General features: G+C 35.7%; 3 protein-coding genes across 4 annotated transcripts; 2 read left to right on the top strand and 1 right to left on the bottom strand.

Annotated features, from left to right (window-relative positions):
- Window positions 1-1,506: 1,506 nt before the first annotated feature.
- On the top strand, window positions 1,507-2,676 carry LOC129903569 (uncharacterized). The gene has a single exon (XM_055979122.1). It carries the CDS (start codon window positions 1,507-1,509, stop codon window positions 2,674-2,676), a length of 1,170 nt encoding a protein of 389 aa, XP_055835097.1.
- An 11,082-nt stretch (window positions 2,677-13,758) lies between these two features.
- Window positions 13,759-16,116, top strand: LOC129902308 (uncharacterized). The gene has a single exon (XM_055977495.1). It carries the CDS (start codon window positions 13,876-13,878, stop codon window positions 16,006-16,008), a length of 2,133 nt encoding a protein of 710 aa, XP_055833470.1. The 5' UTR covers window positions 13,759-13,875; the 3' UTR covers window positions 16,009-16,116.
- Window positions 16,117-16,224: 108 nt separating this feature from the next.
- On the bottom strand, window positions 16,225-20,647 carry LOC129902309 (cyclin-A1-4-like). 2 transcript variants are annotated; one of them, XM_055977497.1, is made up of 11 exons: window positions 20,294-20,647; window positions 18,650-19,025; window positions 18,423-18,559; window positions 18,190-18,282; window positions 17,923-18,056; window positions 17,677-17,752; window positions 17,526-17,602; window positions 17,414-17,447; window positions 17,179-17,328; window positions 16,949-17,083; window positions 16,225-16,654 (listed from the first exon to the last, which is right to left on the bottom strand). In XM_055977497.1, the coding sequence occupies exons 1-11, from the start codon at window positions 20,495-20,497 to the stop codon at window positions 16,583-16,585; spliced, it is 1,488 nt and encodes a 495-aa protein (XP_055833472.1). In that variant the 5' UTR covers window positions 20,498-20,647; the 3' UTR covers window positions 16,225-16,582. The 2 variants fall into 2 exon arrangements, with proteins under 2 accessions (XP_055833472.1, XP_055833471.1); XM_055977496.1 differs by having other exon boundaries at window positions 18,423-18,562.
- Window positions 20,648-25,851: the final 5,204 nt, after the last annotated feature.

Genomic DNA, 25,851 nt, shown 5'->3' on the forward strand with positions numbered 1-25,851 from the left:
CTAAAATTTTCTTCTTTTAAAATTGGAAGGCCTCAAAAACTGAATCTTTTCATTGGCCAATTTTTTAATTGGTATCTCCAAACACACCGTTAATATAAACTAACAAAAGATAAGACAAAGAGATATGCCATAAACTAATTAACAAAAGATAGAGCAACTGCTACTAAATGAAACAAACTAAAGTCATTACAAAAAAAATGAACATGAAACAATCCAAAAGTTAAAAAAAAAAGATCAAAAGTAAAATGGAGCAATAGTGAGTAAGATAACAAAATAAAGTAAGAAAACATCTATGTAATCAAGATCTGGGAGGCATAAATAAAAATAACAACTATATATGCATAGGAAATTAAATTATGCTTGCATCTCACTTTGTAATAATTGAAAGAAAAAGAAAAAAGAAAAGCTTAACACAACACAATATCAATAAACATGATAACAAAGTAATAGTTGGACTTACAATAGCAACAGTAATATGAAAAATCAAATGGACAAACTAAACATTTATAAAAATAAGTGAAATAAAATACCAATAAATATAAACAAAGCAACCATTAATACATTTCTAATAAAACCACTTGCAGTTGCACAAACCTACCTAAAAGAATAAGAACATATATATACAAACATATGTAATGTAAAGAAGAAAAGAGATATCACTGGAGAGGATATTTTCCGATCAGATCTGGCTGCTTCGTTTGTTATTGTTCATGGAGCTTAGAGTTTGCCATTAATGGTGGAACTCGTCGGGGAAGGGAGTGGGATTTCGGTGGGTTTTGCAGTGGTGTTGGTGGAAGAAATGGGTGGTGTTTGGTCTGCTGAAGATAAAGCAATGAGTGAAGTCAGGAAGATGGAGATATTCAGTTGATTTGTGTGTAAAAATAGTATGATGATTGACAAGTTAAGGAGACTTTGAAACCAGATAGATAGAGAGAGAAAGTGTGTCAGTCTTTGGTTGTTGGAAGAATAAGTGAACAAAGTGTTGGAGAAGAATACTACAACAAAGAAAAAAAAGAAAAGAAGAAGATGAAGAAAGCTGATGAAAACTCTAAAGAAGGAGAAGAGAAGACGCTGAGGAAAGAAGAAGAAGCTGAAGAGTTTTAACTCTTCAGCCCTCTTATTTGAGCACACACGTGGACACACACGTGGATAGTCTTCCTCCACATATATATATATATATATATATGTATAATCTTCCACAAGTAGATTTAAATTAATGGATTTAAATATAATTATGCCCATGTAATTATGGGCAAGTAGAATATTATACAAATTTAAATAAGATAAATGTAGCCCATCTCTTCTTGTCTTTTATTATAACTATTGTATGTTTCTATATAAACCAAGGTACATACCATTAATGAAATATACAGAAAACTTTTATTTCATCCCTTTCCTCTCTTTAATTCTTTCATGGTATCAGAGCACCTCTAAGCTCAACTCAGATCTGTGTAAGACACATCAGTTTCATCTTCAAAATCTACATCAATATCATCTTCAAAAAAAATGCCTGAAACAACTCAAGTCAAATCAGGAAGTGGTGAGAAAGGAAACACGTATGAAAGCAGTCATCCTTACCACTTAAACAATTCAGACTCACCTGGTATGACGCTGGTCAATAATGTTTTCGATGGAAGAGGATATCCAGGTTGGAGAAGATCCATCCTCTTATCTCTATCAGCCAAGAAGAAACTTGGTTTCATCAATGGAACCTGCAAGGCTCCAGAACTGGAATCTGCAGAGTTTGAACAATGGAGTTGTGTTAACGACATGATTATATGTTGGATATCAAATGCACTCTCTAAGGACATTGCAGACAGTGTGATGAGTTCCAAAACTGCTAAGGAACTTTGGGACAGTCTGGAGCAGAGGTTTGGCAAATCAAATGGTGCCAAACTCTACCACCTGCAAAAGGAATTAACAAGTCTAATACAAGGGAATAGTGACATTGCAGGATACTTCACCAAACTTAAGAGACTGTGGGATGAATTGGATGGGATAAATGTAATTGTTTGTTGCTCATGTCAATGCACTTGTGATGGTAAAGCAAAATTAACAAAGTCACTAGAAGATCAAAGGTTAATTCAATTCCTAATGGGACTAAATGATGTATATGCTCAGGCAAGGGGAAATATACTTATGATGAATCCTTTACCTGGAATGGATGTTGCATATTCATTACTTTTGCAGGATGAGAACCAAAGAGAAGTGTATGCAAACACAAACTACATCTCTGATTCTGGATCATTTCTGGCAGCAAGTCAAGCAAAACAACAGGATAACAAACTAATTGCTGAGTTTGCAGCATTCATGGCCAATAGACAGGGGAGAAATACACAGAGATTCAAGGACCAAGCAATAAGAGGAACAGGCACATACCAGAAGTATGCCAATCCAGGTCAGAACCAGAGATATGATAAGCCACAGAACAGGTTTAAGGGAAAGAAGAAATATGATCCAAACCTGTCATGCACTTATTGTGGAAAAACAGGGCATGTGCATGATGATTGCTACAGACTACATGGATTTCCTGCAGATTTTGAGTTCACCAACTCCAGAAACTATCAGCCTCAAATTAAAGCAAATGCAACCTTGACTCAGCAAGCAGATGAAGACATTAGGAGGACAGATCCTGGAATCAGTGATAGAAATTTTGAAGAACACTTTAGCAAATAGCAGATTGCAGAGATGATACAAATGTACAAGCAAAGCAAATTCACACAAACAGGAATCAATGCAAATGCAGTGGCTGGTACCATCCTTAAATACTCAAATTCTGTACCCACTAATCTTAAGCAAAATACTTGGATAATTGATTCAGGAGCCTCAGAACACATGTGTTTTGATCCCAATTCCTTCTTATTTCTGAAACCTCTCCCCATACCTTTGAACATTAATTTACCTAATTCCTTCAAGGTAACTGTGACCCATATAGGCAGCATCTCTATTTTGCCAGGGCAGGTCATAACTGATGTACTGCTTGTGCCAGACTTTAAGTATAATTTACTTTCAATTCACAAGTTCTGTATTCAGTTTCAGTGTGATGTCCTATTCACTGCTACTGGATGTTTCTTGCAGGACCTTTCAGTGAGGAGTCCTCAAGTTTTTGGTGAAGTTAGAAAAGGACTCTATTTATTGGATTCCAACACTGACAAGTCTAGAAATAGTTTTAATTCAAATGATGTATCTTCAGATCCCATCCCACAATCATTTTCAGTTTTCAATTCAGTACATGTTAATGCTACTCCTAGTGTGAAACTTTGGCATGTAAGGTTGGGACATCTTCCATTTTCAGCAATGAAACATTTAAGTTTTCTTTCATGTGAATCCACTTCTGATCTTGTTTGTGACATATGCCCTAGAGCTAGACACACTAGACAACCCTTTCCTATTAGTAGCATAAAATCCACACATATTTTTGACCTCATTCACATAGACATTTGGGGACCCTACAAGTGTAGCACTTACAATGGTTTCAGGTTCTTCCTCACCATAGTAGATGACTATAGTAGAGGGACATGGACATTCTTACTAAGCACTAAAAGCAATGCTTTCCCTGTACTGAAAAGTTTTCTATCCATGGTAGAGAGACAATTCAATGTCAGGGTTAAAATGATCAGATCTGACAATGCCTTAGAATTGGGGAAAGGGACACAGGAATCAACATTCCTTGCTTCTCAAGGAATTTTACACCAATTGTCCTGTGTTGCCACACCTCAACAAAATGGAACTGTTGAGAGAAAACATAGACACCTCTTAGAAATTGCAAGGGGATTGATGTTTCAATCAAAATTGCCTATGACTTACTGGGGAGAGTCTGTTTTAACTGCCACTCACATCATTAATAGACTACCATCTAGTGTTCTAAAGGGACAAACACCTTATGCAGTACTTCTTAGACAAGAACCTACTTATGATCATTTGAGGAATTTTGGATGTTTGTGTTATGCCTCCATCCTGGGACAAGGGAGAAACAAGTTTGATGAAAGGGCTACTGCTTGTGCTTTGCTAGGATATCCTTTACAGCAGAAGGGGTATAAACTGTTATCTCTTGATACAAGGAAAGTGTTTGTATCCAGAGATGTCAGATTTCATGAATCACATTTTCCTTTCAACTCATCTGATAGCTCTCACACACCTATTTTCTTGAACTACCCTTCTTCCTCAGATCATGATCCTAATTTCCACAACCACTTAGCCCCACCTATCCATGATCCTTTTTACCCAGCTACACCCTCAGTACCTCCACCTAATGCTTCTACCTACAGAGCCCAATCCGAACCCACACTTTCTCAACAAACATCTCCACCTACATCACCAGATACTTCTGTCCTTGCTCCTATAACAGATCTACCAAGAAGATCTAGCAGGATGTCTCACGAACCTGGATATCTAAAAGATTACATTTGCAATAGTGTAATATTCACTGATTCATGGACAATTTGTTTTGATCACTTTCATAAGCCAAAAGGCTATGCTTTCTCCTCCCTATCCCTCCACAATCAGAAACTAATTCTCTCCCTCACTAATATCACTGAGCCTAGCTCCTATAACCAGGCTTCCCAACATCCAGCATGGAGAGAGGCCATGAAATCCGAACTTCAGGCCTTGGCAACCAATCACACTTGGGATGTCGTCTTGCTGCCTAAAGGAAAGAGAGCTTTACCTTGCAAATGGGTATACAAGATAAAGCATCTTTCCAATGGGAGCATTGAATGACTGAAGGCCAGACTGGTCGTGAGGGGGGATATACAAAGAGAAGGAATAGATTATGGAGAGACCTTTTCACCTGTTGTGAAGATGACCACTATCCGGTGCCTACTTACCATTGCAGCTAAAAAGAAATGGTTTGTTTCACAATTGGATGTCAACAATGCATTCCTGCATGGTGACCTTCAAGAAGAAGTTTTTATGAAGTTTCCAGCGGGACTGACACCTCCTAGTCCTAACCATGTCTGTATTCTGAAGAAATCCTTATATGGTTTAAAGCAGGCTTTCCGGCAGTGGTATGCTCGACTTGCAGGAGCCTTAGCTTTCAAAGGCTATTCCTCCTCTTTGAACGATTACTCCCTCTTTTTCAAACACAATGGGACACTTACTTCTATCTTAGCAGTATATGTCGACGATATTCTTCTCACTGGAAACGATTTGAATGAACTCAAAAATATCAAATGCTTTCTCAACATAGAATTCAGAGTTAAAAATCTAGGGGAAATTCACTATTTTCTTGGCATGGAAATTTTGAGGGAGGATCAAGGATTTATTGTAAATCAACGGCAGTTTACCATGGACCTTCTTCATGAATTCGATGTGTCTCATCTGCCTGCTGTTAACTCTCCGCTGGATCCCTCCTTCAAGCTTCGAGCAGATGACAGTCCTCGCTTGGATAATCCCACCCTTTACCGTCACTTGGTCGGCAAGTTGAATTATTTGACCAACACTCGTCCAGATCTAAGTTTTGTTGTTCTTGCTCTGAGTCAATACATGCAACGACCCTGTTTGTCTCATTTCTCGGCTGCCTTATGCGTTTTACGCTACCTAAGCACAGATCCAGCTCAGGGCATCCTACTTTCTTCTAATCCATCATTTTCTTTACTGGCTTTTTGCGATGCGGACTAGGCATCCTGTAAAGATTCACGCAAATCGGTCAGTGGTTTTTTTATTACCCTCGGAGGAGCTTCAATTTCTTGGAAATCGAAGAAACAAATCTCGATCTCCCTGTCTTCCGCAGAAGCAGAATACAGGTCCATGCGTCGTGTTACTGCTGAACTTACTTGGTTAGTTCGCCTTCTTGAAGATCTTTCTGCTCCAATTTCTCTTCCGATTCCGCTACGCTCAGACAGTCAAACAGCCATCCATATAGCTCGAAATCCGGTCTTCCATGAGCGCACCAAACATGTTGAGCTAGATTGTCATTTTGTGCGTCAACAGTTTCAATCTGGTTTGATTACTTTCTCGTTTGTTCCTTCCACAGACCAACTCGCTGATCTCTTCACTAAGCCCCTTTCTGGGGTTTCTCATCAGGCGATCCTGCGCAAGTTGAAGGTAATGACGCTCCCCTCCAACTTGAGGGGGGGTGTTGGAGAAGAATACTACAACAAAGAAGAAAAAGAAAAGAAGAAGATGAAGAAAGCTGATGAAAACCCTAAAGAAGGAGAAGAGAAGACGCTGAGGAAAGAAGAAGAAGCTGAAGAGTTTTAACTCTTCAGCCCTCTTATTTGGGCACACACGTGGACACACACGTGGACAGTCTTCCTCCACATATATATATATATATATATGTATAATCTTTCACAAGTAGATTTAAATTAATGCATTTAAATATAATTATGCCCATGTAATTATGGGCAAGTAGAATATTATACAAATTTAAATAAGATAAATGTAGCCCATCTCTTCTTGTCTTTTATTATAACTATTGTATGTTTCTATATAAACCAAGGTACATACCATTAATGAAATATACAGAAAACTTTTATTTCATCCCTTTCCTCTCTTTAATTCTTTCACAAAGAGAGGGGGAGTTTGAAAATGAGGAAAGGGAGGGGGGCCGCAAAGAAAAAAATAAGGAATATGATTGAATAATTGAGTCTTGTGTTCGATAGACCGAAGGAATTAATTTAAGTACGATGAATCAAAATTGGGTGTCAACACTCACCATACCATCGTGCATTCTAATTTAGTGTACCTAATTTTCCAACAATTTTGCATGCAATATTGTTACACATCAAGATAACTTCACCTTCAACGGAATCATATATAGAAAACAAGTCCTTGTTAGGACACATATTATGATACAAACAACTCGAATCTAAGATCCCTTCATTGTTAGAATTAAAATTATATTCCAGTCATCAAAAATATAGCTCCTTCAATCTCAAGAGCAACATTTGCTTCAATGGTGTCACAATTTAATTTCTACACTCATTTTTTTTTAATTTTTTTGTTAAACTTAGGACACTCAAGTTTATTGTGGCCTTTTAGTGACAATAATGGCGCACTAAATTATTGTATCTGAATGTTGAGTCGAGATTACCCTTAACAAACAAGCCAATTTATGCTTGAGTTTTACTAGTTTTCTCAGTAATATCTTTATCTATTTGTTTTTTTGATTTTAAAATAGATTTGATATCCTTGTAAGAGATATTATCTTTTCCATAAAACATAATATCTCTTGTATGCATAAATGTTTGAGATAGGTAAATAAGCAATAACAAGACTTGATCTTCATCCTTGAAATGTCCTTAATGTCAATATCTGAATTACTAAACTCATAAGAATGGAATCAAATGAATTATGTGAAAGTATAGAAATATCTTCAATGATCATACGAAATGTGTAAAAGTACTTTTGCTTAAGGTAAAGTTTACTTTCCACAAGCTCTTCATATACAATGTTCTAAATTATCCCATATGTCTTTAGTTGATTACGACTACTTTCACATAAAACTTATTTTGAGAGTTTTAAATGATACATGATTTGTCTATAAAAGTTAACTCCTAATCTTCTTCTTCTTCTTTTTTTATAGCTTATTCTCCTTTTCATGCCGTGCCAAGTCAACTCCTGGATTAGGATATCTTTCATTTTTAGTTGTAACATTGCGAAGTTTGCCCTTCGATCAAATTTATTGTTAGATTTGATTCTCATATTAGTTTGTTAGGATCATGAACTCGAGTAGTGCAGAATATAAAGACAAATAATATTATAATGACAATAACAAAAATAATAATGTCATGTTAAGAAATATAAAGAAGAAAATAATTTAATTTGGTTCACTCAACTTGACCTATATCTACAACTAAAAGAGGAACAAATTTACTAACATCAGCAAACACAAAAGAGCGTACAAAATTAGAGTAATTAACTACTCTAATATGTCATATGTGCTAATTTTTGTGGATAGAGTAACTTGATATCTATTGTTGATGAGAGGTGGTAGATATTTTGTGAAATTAATTGAGATGCCCACAAATTGATTCAAATATCACGATTATAAAAAAAAATCACACGAGTTCGCTCCAAAAAAAAATTCACACAAATATTTTCAATACAACTCTCTTACAAAATATTCTGGATAAAAAACAAACACTTATATAAATATAATACCACGTTGAGGTATGAATATACTAATTGTTAAGTGGAATATCCACATATTAAGTGGAATGTCCACTACATATTATATTAAAGTGGGGCCCACTAAAAGTGGGCAGCCCACTAATCATTTTTCTTCATTCATTTTTCTTCATATACATTGCCATGAATTGGCAATGAAACAACGGTGAAGAACAGATACAACAAAAGTTTTCCTTCTCAGTTTTTCCTTTCTTCTCTGTTATATTTCTTATGCTTCTTTTTCTAGGATTTTTATCCTTTGAACCCAACGGTCTACCACGCTTCTGGCGTGTTTGGGATTCAGAAGCTATGATACTTGTAGATGGTCCTTTAGGGACATGAATTCGGATAGGTACATTCACTGCAGGGATATGTGACTTAGTTATCCGTTTCAAATCAGTAAATGCATCTGGCATTTGATTTACTATTTTCTGTAAGTGGATGATCTTCTGGACCTCCTGCTCACATGTGCGGGTGCGTGGATCAAAATGTGATAGTGATCTTTAACGATGCGTGATATAGCTGAACCAAGCGTTTTGATGACCGGCAAATCCGCGACCAGTGCCTCACACCTCCACATCTATGACATATTGTTTCTGAATTATTCTTCGGTAAAGCTTCTGACTTTTTACCCTGCCTTTTATATTGCTGGTTATTTCTCGGTGCCAGTCGAGCATCATGATTAAAATTTCTTCTTTGACTACGACCACGACCACGACCACGACTGGGGCCATGGCCTCTTTCTTGTTGGTTAGAATTTGCCTGATTCACTTCAGGGAGTGGCAAAGAACCAACTGGCCGACTATCATGATTTTTCATTAATAGTTCATTATGTCTTTCAGATTTAAGAAGGTGAGAAAGTAATTCAGAATATTTTTTAAAGCCTTTTTCGCGATATTGCTGCTGCAGGAGCATATTCGCGGATGGAAATGTGGAGTATATTTTTTCAAGTTTATCTTGTTCCGTGATTTCATCTCCGCATAAAGTTAACTAAGCTATAATTCTAAATAAAGCAGAATTATATTCAATTATATTTTTAAAGTCCATCAGTCTCAAATTTAACCAGTCATAACGTGTTTGTGGAAGCATGACCAACTTCAGGTGGTCATACCTTTCTTTTAAATTTTTCCACAATTTCAAGGGATCTTTTAATGTAAGATATTGTAATTTAAGACCCTCGTCAAGATAGTGGCAGAGGAAAATCATAGCTTTTGCATGGTCTTGACTAGATGCCGTGTTATCATCTTTGATGGTGTCTGCCAGACCCATCGATTCAAGATGAATTTCGGCATCTAGTGCCCATGAGGAGTAATCTTTTCCAGAGACAAATTTTATCTCTGAGGACAATATTGAGCCCATGCATCTGGATGTAGCTGATTTCTTTAATTTTCCAGAAGTAAATATGAATGTTGATAAGCCCGATAATATTTAAACAATTTTCTTTGTTGTTGTATGTATTAAATATTATGTTTGTATTTTTCTAGATCCATGTAATAAAATAAAATTTTGTATAATAAATTATGTATTAATTATTATATTTACTTTCTTTCTTTGTGAAGAAAATATGGAAATGCCTCAAATCTTGTTTGGATCAATGATAAATCACGAGGATATTTGTGTAATTGATAGTGGAACAACCCATGCTATATTTAAAGACGAGAAATATTTTTCGAATTTACTTAGAAGAAAAGCTAATGTTACTACAATTTCTGGTAATTCAAAAATGATAGAAGGCTCCGGAAGAGCTACTATAATTCTGCCTAAGGGAACAAAAATTGTTATAGAAGATGCACTATTTTCTTCTAAATCCCCAAGAAATTTGTTAAGTTTAAAGATATCCGCAGAAATGGATATCATGTTGAGACATTAAATGAAATGAATATTGAATATCTTGGTATAACCAAGAGTGTCTTAGGCCAGAAATATATTTTGGAAAAATTACCAACTCTGTCATCTGGCCTATATTATGCAAAAATTAGTGCAATTGAAGCAAATATGATCGTAAACCAGAAGTTTACTGATCCAAATATATTTGTACTATAACATGATCGAATAGGTCATCCTGGATCAATAATGATGAGACGAATTCTTGAAAATTCAACTGGACATCCTTTAAAGAACCAGAAAATTCTTACAAATGATGAATTTTCATGTGCTGCTTGTTATCAAGGCAAATTAATTGCCAGGCCATCGACCCTGAAGGTTGGCATCGAATCTCCTGGATTTTTAGAGCGTATACATGGAGATATATGTGGACCTATTCATCCACCAAGTGGATTGTTTAGATATTTTATGGTCCTAATAGATGCATCATCTAGATGGTCTCATGTGTGCCTGTTATCATCTCGCAACCTGGCATTTGCGAAGTTGTTAGCACAAATAATAAGATTGAGAGCGCAATTCCCAGATTATCCAATTAAGGCCATTCGCCTTGATAATGCTGGAGAATTTACATCCCAAGCATTTAATGATTATTGCTTATCAATTGGGATAAAAATTGAACATCCTGTTGCTCATGTTCATACTCAAAATGGCCTTGCAGGGTCATTTATAAAGCGCCTACAATTGATAGCAAGACCTCTACTAATGAAAACAAAATTGTCAATTACTGTTTGGGGTCATGCTATTTTACATGCAGCAGCACTTGTACATCTAAGACCGACACATTATAATAAATACTCTCCGTCACAATTAGTATTTGGTCATGAACCAAATATAGCCCATTTAAGAATTTTTGGTTGTGCAATATACGTGCCTGTAGCACCACCACAACGTACAAAAATGGGCCCTCAACGAAGGTTGGGCATATATGTTGGGTTTGACTCACCCTCCATAATTCGATACCTTGAACCGTTGACTGGAGATTTATTCACTGCTCGTTTTGCAGATTGTCGGTTTGATGAAACAATTTTCCCGCCATTAGGGGGAGAGAAAAAGGAACCCAAAAAAGAAAAAGAAATTACGTGGAAAGTTTCATCACTATCACATTTTGATCCACGCACCCGCACATGTGAGCAGGAGGTCCAGAAGATCATCCACTTACAGAAAATAGCAAATCAAATGCCAGATGCATTTACTGATTTGAAACGGATAACTAAGTCACATATCCCTGCAGTGAATGTACCTATCCGAATTGATGTCCCAAAAGGACCATCTACAAGTATCATAGCTTCTGAATCCCAAACACGCCAGAAGCGTGGTAGACCGTTGGGTTCAAAGGATAAAAATCCTAGAAAAAGAAGCGTAAGAAATAATAAAGATGATACTTCACACGAACTTCCTGAAGAAGGTCAAGATTTGAGTAATCCTGATATTCCTTAAGAAATCAGTGAACCCGAGACTCAAGTGAATGAAGAACTTTCAATAAATTCTACCAGTGATGAGATAAATTTAGATCGATCAAAAATTATGGTGGATAATGTTTTTGCATATAATGTTGCAATTAACCTTATGCAAGATAGTGAAAGTATTGAACCTAAATCCGTCGAAGATTGTCGACGTAGATGTGATTAGCCAGAATGGCAAAAGGCAATTCAATCATAATTAGACTCGCTTGCTAAACGTGAGGTTTTTGGACCTGTAGTCCAAACCCCTGAAGGTGTAAAACCAGTTGGCTATAAATGGATTTTTGTTAGAAAACGAAATGAGAGAAATGAAATTGTAAGATATAAGGCACGCCTTGTTGCACAAGGATTCTCTCAAAGACCCGGAGTCAACTATGAAGAAACATATTCACCGGTTATGAATGGAATAACATTTCGATATTTCATCAGTTTAGCTGTACATAAAAATCTTGAAATACACCTAATGGATGTGGTTACAGCTTACCTTTATGGTTCACTTGATAATGAAATTTACATGAAAATCCCAGAAGGATTAAAATTGCCTGAAGCATGTAAAACGTCTCGGGAAGTATACTCAATAAAATTACAAAGATCATTATATGGTCTGAAACAATCAGGGCGCATGTGGTATAATCGCCTAAGTGAGTACTTAACAAATGAAGGCTATATTAATGATGTTATTTGTCCATGTGTCTTTATTAAAAAAACGGAATCAGAGTTTGTTATACTCGCCGTTTATGTTGATGACATAAATCTCATTGGAACCCCTGAAGAGGTCCAAAAGGCAATTGAATATCTAAAGAAAGAATTTGAAATGAAAGACCTTGGAAAGACAAAACTTTGTCTAGGTCTGCAAATTGAACATTTAGCAGACGGAGTTTTTGTTCATCAATCTGCCTACACTGAGAAAATCTTTAAAAGATTTTACATGGACAAAGCACATCCATTAAGTACTCCAATGGTTGTTCGATCACTTGAAGTGGAAAAGGATCAGTTTCGACCTCCAGAAGAGGATGAAGAAATCCTTGGTCCTGAAGTACCATATCTCAGTGCTATTGGCGCACTTATGTACCTTGCTAACGCAACTAGGCCTGATATAACATTTTCTGTCAATTTACTAGCAAGGTATAGTTCATCCCCAACGCGAAGGCATTGAAACGGTATCAAACATATTTTGCGATACCTGAAGGGTACTTTTGATATGGGTTTGTTTTATACTAACAAAGGTTGCGCAGACCTTATTGGTTATGCAGATGCAGGTTATTTATCAGACCCACATAAAGCTCGATCTCAGACAGGTTATCTGTTTACACACGGAGGGACTGCTATATCATGGCGATCTACAAAACAGTCCATTGTAGCTACTTCTTCAAATCATGCTGAAATAATAGCAATTCATGAAGCAAGTAGAGAATGTGTGTGGTTGAGATCGATGATACAGTTCATCAAAGAAAGATGTGGTCTAGAAAATAATGTTAAAATACCCACAGTTATATTCGAAGACAATACCGCGTGCATAGCTCAATTGAAAGGTGGCTTCATAAAAGGAGACAGAACGAAACACATTTCACCAAAATTATTCTTCACACATGATCTTCAGAAGAATGGTGAAATTGATGTACAACAAGTTCGTTCAAGTGATAATCTTGCAGATTTATTCACAAAGGTATTACCAACATCAACTTTTGAGAAGCTAAGGCATAAGGTTGGAATGCGCCGTCTCCAAAATATCAAATGAAGCTTTCATCAGGGGGAGTAAATACGCGCTGCACTCTTTTTTCCTTAACCAAGGTTTTGTCCTACTGGGTTTTCCTGGTAAGGTTTTTAATGAGGCAGCAATCAAGGCGTATTATCAGATATGTAGACACAACATCAGAATAACTTAGTATATTATTTCTTGTAAAGTATTTTTATGTAAACACATTACACGTGAACATCCAAGGGGGAGTGTTAAGTGGAATATCCACATATTAAGTGGAATATCCACTACATATTATATTAAAGTGGGGCCCACTAAAAGTGGGCAGCCCACTAATCATTTTTCTTCATTCATTTTTCTATATATACATTGCCATGAATTGGCAATGAAACAACGGTGAAGAACAGATACAACAAAAGTTTTCCTTCTCAGTTTTTCCTTTCTTCTCTGTTATATTTCTTCGCCTTATTTTGTTGAATTTAGTTTATTTTATAACACTAATATCTTATTTGTTGCTCTAGTTCATACATTTTAGTATTCAGATTTCTTATCCTTTAATCAGTCAATATTCTTTGATTTATTCCTATCACTTGTTTCAATCCCTATTTTATAAATTTAATTTTGTTGCACACTTAATTTTGTTACACACTTTTATCTCTTTATTTATGTCAAATCGTCATCTCTTACAAAGCCCACTCATCAGTCATCACTTGCCACACAATGCAATTTCACACACCAAAAATGAAATTCACACAGTACAGCTACCTCTTCTTCTTCCTTCTCAGCTGGGTTTCAACCCCTGCATCGGCAGCCCATGATACCACCATAATATTCACCACCTTGGGAAGATCAACCTATGCCTTCGACATCTTCGCTCTTCCAACAACACACCCATCAATAGAATTGCAGTTGACCGACGGCAATTCCGTTAACTTTAACGGCCATTTCCCGTCCTCCCTACCACCTTCCCTTCTCTCGCACCTACACGATCATGATTCCTTCAATTCCGGCAAGCTTCCGTTTCATCTTATCTACGTCACGGAACGGAACGGTACCCACCATGTATTTTACGACGCAGTGTTTCATGGGGTCGGTGAAAGAAGAGCCATACTTGAGTTTCCAACTCGGACTGAGTCGACTCGAGTTCAAGTTCCTTTGGTTGGTTTTGATCAGTCGGGTGGGAAGGTTTCTATGAAAGATAAGCCTAGTTTAGCTGGGGAATCTTTGATATACGTGTCGACTCATGAGGACTCCGGTGTGCCTAGGACGAGTTGGGCTGCAGTATATTCGACTCACTTGGGTTCCGGGTTGACCCGAAGGTTGACACCTAAAGGAGTTGCTGATTTTAGCCCAGCAGTGTCTCCTTCCGGCGTTTGGACGGCGGTGGCATCGTACGGGAAGGAGGGTTGGAGTGGGGAGGTTGAGGAACTCGATACGGATATCTACGTCTTCATGACTCGTGATGGGTCGGGTCGGGTTAAGGTGGTGGAGCACGGTGGGTGGCCAACATGGGCTGATGATTATACTCTCTATTTCCATCGGAGGGGCGATGATGGGTGGTGGAGTGTGTTCAAGGCTGTACTTTCGAAATCAGGTGAACTCGGTGTTGTCTCAGTCCTTACCCAGCGAGTCACACCACCGGGTCTGCACGTGTTCACACCAGCAGCTTCTCCGGCTAACAAGAATCTCATCGCCGTGGCTACCAGAAGAGCAGGTTCAGAGTATCGGCACATCGAGCTATTTGACGTTGTTTCGAAGAAGTTTACAGAGATAACCCGACCCGTTTCACCTCATGCACATCATCTGAACCCGTTCTTTTCACCCGATTCTTCGTGGGTCGGGTACCATAAATGTCGAGGCTCGGAGAACGGAAAAGGGAGTGATACACTGTTACTAGAAAATCTTCGAAACCCGTTACCCGGAATCTCTTTATTCCGGATTGACGGGTCATTTCCATCATTTTCACCAAATGGTGACCGGATAGCTTATGTGAGGTTACCTGGATTATATGTGGTGAACTATGACGGGTCCGGTCTGCGTCAAATTTCATCAAGAACGGCCTTTTCCACAGCTTGGGACCCGAAAAGAAAGGGAGTGATTTACACTAGCTTTGGACCAACATTTGCTAGTGAAAGCACAGAAGTGGATATCATCTCCATCAATGTAGATGATAAAGACCTGAGCCACAAGCAAATGACAATAGGAGGGCAGAATAATGCGTTTCCATCTCCTTCGCCCGATGGAAAATGGATCGTCTTCCGATCCGGGAGATCGGGTCACAAGAACTTGTACATTATGGATGCTTTGGAAGGAGAGATGGGTGGTCTTCATCGATTGACAAAAGGGCCATGGACAGATACCATGTGTAATTGGTCACCGGATGGTGAATGGATAGCATTTGCATCCGACCGAGAAAACCCCGGGTCAGGTAGTTTCGAGATGTATATGATACACCCTAATGGAACAGGGCTGAAGAAGGTGATCCAGAGTGGTACGGGTGGGCGGACCAACCACCCCTATTTCAGCCCGGATGGGAAGTACATAGTGTTTACTTCAGATAATGCGGCGGTATCAGCTGAGCCCATATCGAACCCTCATCATTATCAGCCATATGGTGATATATATGTGATCAAATCAGACGGCTCAGACATCCAAAGATTAACTCACAATTCGTACGAGGATGGAACCCCCGCTTGGGGCCCTACTTTCATAAAACCTGTGGATGTGGAATGGCCTAATGGTGGAGATCCCTGTTCTTTTGAAGATTGTCACTGGCTGAATGTTAGGCCTAATGCCAGTGTAATGGATGCATCCTTTGGCTTAGGTTCTACCAAGATAGAGTGTGGTCAATGAGCTTCTCCTATGGGGCTTGTATTTTTGTGTTATATGTTAAATTATAGAATAACAATGTATCAATGTATATGGTTGAATCTGAGCAATTAATAGTTGTAAAATATAGAATCACAATGTGTTGGTGCTTTAACTTTTTTTCTTCACCCTACCTACTTCTGTACAGCTCTAAATTGAGTTGCACCCAGTTGGTAATTTGACAGGACGAGAAATCGTGACTTTGATCGGTTGGCACAAACTGCAATAGTTCCCCAAAGATATTATTACTGAATAGTTTCTGAGTTAATGAAACAGCCAATAGCTTGCTCTTCTTCTGTACACAAACTGACTTGAGAGTAACTAAACTAGAGAAGGACACTTGAGTACAAGACTAATCCTGCAATGTCAATGTTAATGACTACAAACAAAGATGCTCTGCTAACTCTACGCAAGGAGAGAAGAATCAAGAATGACGCTCCTTCATGGACATTACAAGTTAATGACTATAATATTGCACTCCTTCCCGTTGAAATGCCATGAATTAATCCAACAGACAATTGGAAAATTGAAGTTGATCCCCCTTCTCATATCTCCCTGCTTAGCTGCTTATGTTCTGGAAGAACTCTACAGGTACAGTTGGAGGGCAATACTTCTTTGCAACAAATTTGTACTGTTTTAAAAAACCAAACATTAGAACAAACAAATGTACGCAGATACCTATATATGCCTCTGTATGTACATAAAATATAAATGTCTATCAAGTCATTATTGAGTTAACACTCAGAAGACAAGTACATCAATTTTCCCATATAGTAGAATGTTTAAGCGCAGTCCAGATTCCAGTATTATACAGGTTTGGGATGAATTAAAAAAAGAATTATGCAAAACTATATCTAGAAAGTATGCATATGTTAGAAGAGACTAGGATGAAGAAATGAGATTAAGAGATCAAAATGAAATTTACCTTGTGTTGGCTGTATTTTTCCCTGACTGCTGGTAAGCTAGAATTGTTATTGTTGCAGCAAAGGCTATGTAGTGCCATGACACAGTCACGTAAATCAGAGGGTTGGTACAGAGTATAATGCTTCAAGGTAGAGTTCTGCATTAGGAATTTCCAAAAGTCAAATTTTATAAGAATATATTTGTCGAAAGGATAATAAGAAGGGAAAATATATAAAGCTAATTCGTGCATACCCAAGGTTTCATTGAAGGGAGAAGAATATATTTGGCCAAGAAAATTGCAGAAGCAGCAATGAGTGATGGAGCATAACAAAGCATGTTGTATTCTAAAAGAGAGAGTTCTGCGATGTAGCTAGCCAAGTGTTCCAACTGCAGTGATAGAACCTGCAGATGATTATAAAATTTTAATCAACTCTGTTTCGTATATAAAATATGTTGGAGGATTATCAATCTTGAACGGAGAGGTTACCTCATTAAGTCCTTGAGCAGCGCGAACAAACCTCCTGCAGTATATATCTCAACAGTAAGTTCCTTAATCATCACACATAAAAGCAACTACTAGATAAGGGTAAGATATTAACCTCAGAAAACATTTGGCTGTTGGAGCTGTCATTTCAAACTTCAAGTAATTTAAAACAGCAGACTCCATTTGCAACACCTGCATAATACCATAGTTCTTAGTGCCACTGAAATGTTTAACAACTGCAGGTTTTGTGAATCAAGATCATATACCTCCTCCTTGAAGTAAGTGTTGTCTGTTATGTAGCAGAACTCTTCTACTTGAGGTGCACAGATCTCCTCATATTTGCTGCAATACAGCATTATAGCATTTCCCATATTAATTAATGTCTTGGAGCATTTTGTTACAGCCATGCTTGTAATATTTGAGGAGGTAAGAATATGAAAAGCACTCGAGGAAATTTTTATAAAGATAATTGCGAAAACAAATGCAGTAGAGGTCAGAAGGTAGTTTCTTACGAGGCTATCATCATGCAAGCTACTCCAAGCAACTGAAGTCGTTGTCTGTCCATCAAATTGCCCGAAAGATATCGATCGATGTAGTTAATTGTCAAATGCAGTGTGTCCGGGACAAGCCTATACTCCTCGGCAACCTATACATCAAACAAGCTCCACATCAAACTGACGAATTTCTGAGCTCATCAACATTTGTTAAGTCATAAGTTCCATCACGCTGATATTCCATCAAGGACACAGCTTTAGAGAAGAAAGATCCTAGAAGTTTACCTCAACAAGCCAGTCAATTAAGATAGCACGCATGCTAGGATTGATGTCTTTCTGTACTTTCGCCATGAAATCTGTGGAAGGCCTTTTCTTTGCCTAGTACAATGACCAAACATAACATTAAAACATATTCGACAACTGGCAGCAAATGTTGATAAAACTGAAATTCGGTTAAAGTTAGCAGCAGCATCCAATTCAAAGAGCTGAAAAGAGATAGAAGGTAAACATTTTTATACCTCAGCGGCTCTCAAGTGTTTGTATATGTCACAGGCCATTGTAGCACATAATTGTGGGTCAACAAGATTGTTATCAATGTTGACAATTTTATCACCTGATTCCAAGTCCACAAGTACATCTCTCTTGCATATATCTGCTGCTGGAATCAAAAAATAGATAAATTGTGATGTTCTAGTTAAAATGAAATGCTAGAACAAGGACTACTCTCTGCTAAAAAGATGAAAACCTGCTGCTTTGACATGTTCTGAGATGTAGAGGGTGCTACATGCCTTCTTCTCAATGGAATCAACTGCAGCCGTTTCGTGGTCATCAATGTATTCGACCTCCGGACTTCTCACTGTGTCAGAAGTTGACATAGATTCATCCATGGAGACTAATGATCCATCTGAGTGAGATGGAGAAATGTCCATGCTGCAAGTGGCAGGAAGAGGAATGGCAGTGATCTTAGGCACAACTGCATCACTTCTTTGAATAGAAACAGGTTTGCTGCTTGGTCTGACAGAGGAGGATGCTGGCAGAACAGCAGTCCCTGAGGAAACTGCATTACTGTTGCAAGTAGAAATGTTCTTCTTAATGCTTACAATCTTGGATGTACATGGTGCCTTCCAAAGCCAAAAATGATTCCAAGTTAGTCACAATCTTTTTCAATATCAATAGCAGAGGTAGAACAAGAAACATTGCAAAACAGCTTATTAAACAAAAGGTTCATCCAACTGTTAAAACTCAAACGGCAGCCCGGTGCACTAAAGCTTCCGCTATGCGCAGAGTCCGGGGAAGGGCCCGACCACAAGGGTCTATTGTACGCAACCTTACCTTGCATTTCTGCCAAAGGCTGTTTCCAAGGCTTGAACCCGTGACCTCCTGGTCACATGGCAGCAACTTAACCAGTTACTACCTCTTTTTCAATATCAATAGCAGAGGTAGAACAAGAAACATTGCAAAACAGCTTATTAAACAAAAGGTTCATCCAACTGTTAAAACTCAAAATTAACAAAAGTTGCTAAACCTCTTCTGCTCATTTGTGTAAAGATAAATTTTGTCCCTATCAAATTTAGAACAGTAATAAAATCATTTTGAACCCCACCTTTAATTTTATGATTTGCTAAACAATTCATATTATACTAAAAATAGTAATCTAGAATGCCACTACTCCACTTTATGATTGTCCAATGATACTATGTCCATTTGGAAAAGCAGAAACTTTTCTTCAGACTAATAACATAAACATTAGAACTTTCTTCAAATGTTCAAAAAGCAAAGTGGACAGACAAAACAAAAGGAAACAAAAAGCAGGAATTGGGGGAAGATGTTTCAAATTTTCCATTCATAATACTATTTTACAATTAAAAGAATATTTAACTCAAAACATAATTTAAAAAAAATAAATACAAATCCACCCACAACTCAACTCAACTCAATTCCCTTGATAACTGACGCATTTCCTGCTAAAAACAGTGAACTTGTTTATGTAAGGGAAGTCAATAAATAAAGATAACAACTTCCAAATATCAAAATCCCGCAAACCATCTCATATCAAAGGCCCACAAATCGCTTCACTCGATTTTCTCAATTTGATTTTTACCCAGTATCTTCAGTCATTTTTTCATGAAAGCCCACGTAACATTGAACATTTTAGTACTCATTTAATCCAAGAAAGAAAAAAACCAAAAAAGAAATCACAAAACCCACCTACATTTTCCTTCCATACACAAATTTATGCAAGAAATCCCATAACCAAAATACGAAAAAATGAATCATCAAACAAGTAATTAAAAAAACGCAAAGAAATAGAAAAACCCAGTACTCCAATTATCTTTCTACATTAAAAAAAGTACACACAAACAGAGAATAAAAACAGAGAAATACTCACGAGTTTGGAGGAATGAGAGAGCGAGTTACGAGCAGAGACAGTTGTATGATTTGATATATTAGAGAGTGCTGGTCTTTTCTTGGCCGCTCCAGCATTCAATTTTCCGGCATGATTACTCTCCAACACCGATGAATTAGCCGCCATTGCTTGCCTCTTCGCCACCGCACTCGAAACTGACGAACGCCTATTCTGGGTCGTCATCATTCCTCCTTCTAAAACTCACCCTTCAATCAAAAACAACAATCGACAACTAAAAGCCTTGTATCAACAACTTCTCATCACCCTCTTCTTCAAGAAAACGAAGAAGAAGAAAGCTGTTACAAATGTGTATGTGTATAAAATGTGAAGCAATATATAAAAGCAATAAATAAATGATTAAACTATGATGCATAGGCGGGGGGAAAGGGCTGATTTGAATTGAAAGAAGATCTGGACCGTCCGATTAGTTTTAGGTATTCGTTAGGAGCGGACAACGGTTGGGCCCACTAAAAAATCACTTGTTTGAATTGGACCTAAGAGTTGAATCGTGAAGGACCAATCAGATGAAGACACATAGGATAACATCTATTGTGGGTGATGAAGGGGCTGTGAGTTTAGTGAGTAATTTTTTTGAATTCGAATTTGAAGGGATTCGTCTTGACTTTAGTGCAACCCAGAAAAAAGCTCACGTTTCCCCTTTGTTTTTTATTCACTATAAATAAAGCCAAATACAAACAGAAAAAAGGGATTTTCTTTTTTTTTTGGGAAAAAATAAATAAAATTCAAATAATTAAGTCCTGATTACATGCTGATTGAAATATTATATTAATGGAAATACAATGGTAATAAGGAATGAAATTGTGTTAGTATCTAAAGGCTCACTAAAATATGTGAGTTTATACTATGTTTAGTACATTTGAATTGAGTTGAACTTATTATTTCACCCTTAATCACAGATTTCGAGTTCAAGTTCTAAATATGGAAAAACAATTATTGGGAGTATCACCCACAAATAGACCTTACAGTGTGCGATTCAAATTTAATACAGATTTCGGACACCAAATAGAAAATTAAAATAAAAAAGTGAGTTGAACTTGAAAACAAAAACTTTATTTGGAAGCTGAACATTTAAATAGTTTTTATTTTTCCAACGCCTAATCATGAACTACCTAAATATAACTAAAACATTCACAAATTTTCTTTACATATTTAAATTCAAATAAGTTTGTTTTCAAGTTCGACCCAATTCAAATGTTATGATATAGTAAAAACTCATTTAGCGGGGTTGAGCCTTTCTTTAGATACTAACATAATTTCATTCCTTATAAGCAATTTATTTCCACTAATATATAATTACTTGGGTGGACCAATTTGATAACTAATTCAAAATAATCGTCAAATATAATTTCAAAAAGTTGAAACTAAATTAAATCTCCGAATAAATGAGTAGCTTCATTTCAAATTAATGATATTACTTTATTAGAAAATTGAAGTATCTATTAGACAGATTTTAAAATAGTTCGTTTTGAAGGTTATTTTAACTTTAGCTAGTGTTTTTTTTTCCAACGCTTATATACAAACCTCTTTAGATTTCATTTGTGGAATTTTATCGGAGGCACTGTTGTTATTGTTGTTGTTTCAATGCCTACTCATAATTTTTCTACTTTTACAAACACTTCATGTCCAAAAAACTATCTACCATACTTTTTTTTTTACTTTAATAAATTTCCTTTTCTAACTTTAAATTCAAATAGTTAATTACATGGAGTACTAGCTAGGAGCAGAGTATGTTAAGTATTTTTTGAGAAAAGTAAGAATAATTGAGTGATATTCTTGTCCTAAAAAAAATTAAAAAATTATAAATAATTTTTAAAATATGGATGATTATTCGAAAATTAACTTTTTAGAGACTGTTTGAATTGTCTTATAAGTTGCTGAAAATAATTTATAAGTTATTTTCAACTTTTTGAGTGTTTGACTGACCAATTTAAAATTATTTTATACTTAAAATAAGCCCCAAAAAATAATTTGGCATATTTTTCTTAGCTTATCTATACGTCTTATAAGCCGAAACCAGCTTATAAGCCCCAAAAAATAAGTTGGGATACCCAACTTTAATTAAATTTTTAAATGAATGAAATAAATCATAGTCAAACATTTGTTTAGACCATAAATTTAAAAAATATTATTTTTTATAAAAAATTTATGTCAAATTAAACAATAGTGCGTAGAAAATAATTGGATATAGACTATATCGTACGACATTTTGTCATACGATTTGAATTGATACTTCAAGGAAAACTCAGCAAAGTTTTGTCGTTTTTCTTAGTCCTTTCTCTTTAGGAAGTCCAAAATAATAATTCAAATATTTATCCAATGCAAGATGCTAGAGAGGCTATGAACATTGCTTTGCCAATAAAAAAGTAATACTTCAAACAATGTTGATCCAATAGATTGCTAGTAGTCTTTATTAATTCGTAATAGTATCGGTTTTAATTTATTTATCTTTTTTTTTAAAATTTATTTTAAAAATAATATTTTTTGGATAATTATTTAATTTTAATTTTTCACGTGACATATTTTAAATCTACAAATTAATGAAAATTTTGATATATTTTAAGTATGTTTTAATTTAAAATCATAAAATTTAAAAATCTCTTTTATTTTCTTAAAATTCGTATCAAATGAAAAACAAACATATTACGACCTTCTTCGTTTTTCGTTAGTAGTTGTAGGCTGCGGCCACTGCTTAACTAGGCCTCTAGATAATCTCTTATGTTTAAGATAGGTTTAAAATGGACCTTTAAATTAGGGGTTGATTTAGTTTCCAAGATTTAAATATTTAATTTGCTTTTTGAAATTAAACTTTTTCAAATTTTGGATTTGAAATTATGTCCGAAATTTTAAAGTTTCATATCTTATATATATTTATCCTTATACTCTACTAATCAATCAATATACCCACTAGTTTAAATGATGCATGCCAAAAAAAACGACTAGTCTTTGTAAGATTTACTTCAAAACTCTAGTAACTTATCGAGCACTTTTAGATTATCGTTCAATAAACAAAGGGACTATAGTCTCTAACTCTCTATCTTTAATCCCTAAATCAATTCACTTGTAATTATTGTTAGTAATTTATATTTTATGGACTCACATCTTAATATATTTGTACATGAATATGCTATCATTTCATAAACCTTTTCTTATAATTATATGGAAATTTATAAGAAAAAATATCTTTTTATGAAAAGTATTCTAAGAAAAGGTATTTTTCATTAAAAGACATTCTAATTAAAGGTACCTTTCAACATGAAAAGACACCTCTAAAGCTGTAAATAAACATGGTTCCTAAATCAGAAGATATTTTTTCTTTTCTTTTTCTCTCCATCTTAGATAAAGAATACCACAAAGGATTATCTTCAACGTTTAGAAGATCGAGTTCTTCAATCAAGTTATTGCCATGGATAAAGGTTAGTGTTCCCTTTTCATTCTTATGTATTCAAATCTCTGTCTAGTAATTTACTTGTGATCTTGGGTGAATTCTTGAAGAATTCCAGCAAGTGGTACCAGATCAAGGTTTAGTTAGATATTAGACGTGATATAGAAACATTAATGATCCATGAAAAGTATTGCAGTCTAAGTTTTCACTAATTGTTGTTGAATTTAAATATATAATTACTAGATTTTTTTCAATTTTTCAAAGTTTTTTGAAGCACTGTTTCGGTCCTTTCAATTGTTTATTTTTTTCAATTTTCAAAGTGCTCAAAAACACTTCTTTGACTCCTTTTCTATGTCGGATCTCATAGTGTTTAAAATTTACATTAACATATCCTTATTATTGATATGGTGAAGTGGGTTCGACTACCATTCCTAGAATATTTTTGGGTAACTCTATTTTTTGCTAATTTTTTTAATGGCATGAATTGGTCAATTTGTTACTTTTCAATTTTATTTTATTTTTGCCATTATTGTATTTATGTTTCAAGTTAGTAAGTAAATAAAATGAATTCAACATGTTGCCAAAGTAACCTCTATTGAATAAATTTAATTTATTTTGAACATGTAAACATGTTATATCTATGCGAAATAATTATCCCAAAGGAAGACTATTTTGGCCAGATTATGGATAGTCATGAACATGTGATACATTTGTAATGCATGCTAGTAATGTATCAGTCCAAAGAAAGACATATTATTAGGTTGTTTTAGTAATTAATATTCATGAATAATGTATAAGAGTACCACTTACAAATTATTATTTATGTCCAAAGACTAAATGATAATGTTGTGCTAGGTATCTTGAGATGAGCCCGCCTTTATGTAAATTATGTGTGTTTGATAAATGTAATTTAAATTATTCATTGTTGTTGCTTCAGCTTTATTTAATTTACTTATCTTCACATGTACATGATTTATTTGATTGATTAATTGTGAGCATTACTTATTTTATTTTATAGTGTCTTCTATATCTGCCAATATGAACAATATTCTTGTGCTTAACGGCACAAACTTTAAGAAATAAAAAGAGCATATCATGATTGTGCTTGGTTGCATGGATCTTGACTATGCATTAAGATTTGATCGTCCTGCGGACTTGAATGAAACTAGCACTAATGAACAAAAATCTGCATATGATAAGTGGGAGCGATCAAATCGTATGAGTTTGATGATGATGCAACACTCAATTTTGGAATCCTTTAGGGGGGATATAATAGAGAATAAAGACGTAAAAGGTTTCTTAAAAGAAATCGTAGATCAATTCGCTGCTAACGAAAAGGTTAAAACAAGTACTATTCTTAATAAGATTGTTTCGATGTGATATAAGGGCAAAAAAAACATAAGAAAATACATTATGGAGATGTCTAATCTTGTGACAAAACTCAGGGCCTTTAAGCTTGAATTGCCTGATGACATACTTGTGCACCTGGTTTTGATCTCTCTTCATGCACAAGTTAGTCAATTCAAAGTTTCATATAATACCTAAAAGAAAAAACGGACATTGCATGAGCTTATAGCTCAATGTATGCAAGAATAGGACAGACTAAAACAAGAGAGGATTGAAAGTGCTCATTTGACATCTACCACTGGAACTAAAACCGTTTCACATAAGCAAAAAAGAAATAAGGATAAAGAAACTGCAGACAAAGGAACATTGGAGCCTAAGGATGAAAAACCTTGTTTCTTTTGTAAGAAACTTTGTCACATGAAGAAAGAGTGCTCCAAATACGCTGTTTGGCGTGAAAAGAAAAGTAAATTTCTCAATTTTCTTTGTTCAGAAGTTAATTTGTCTATGGTACCTAGTGACACTTGGTGGATAGATTCGGTGCGACTATTCACATAAAGGCCACTATGTAGGATTGCTTAAGGAGTCAAAAATCAATTGATGTTGAAAGATACATCTATGCGAGCAATGGAAATAAGGCAGCTGTGGAGGCTATTGGTGTCTTTAGAATGTTATTAGATACTGATTTTTATTTGGAATTAAAGGAAACATTTGTTGTACCGTCATTTAGACGGAACCTAATTTCTATTTCTTGTTTGGACAAATTTGGATATACTTGTTCTATTGAAAATGA

This window comes from Solanum dulcamara, chromosome 9, assembly GCF_947179165.1.
Source record: "Solanum dulcamara chromosome 9, daSolDulc1.2, whole genome shotgun sequence".
Lineage (NCBI taxonomy): Eukaryota > Viridiplantae > Streptophyta > Magnoliopsida > Solanales > Solanaceae > Solanum > Solanum dulcamara.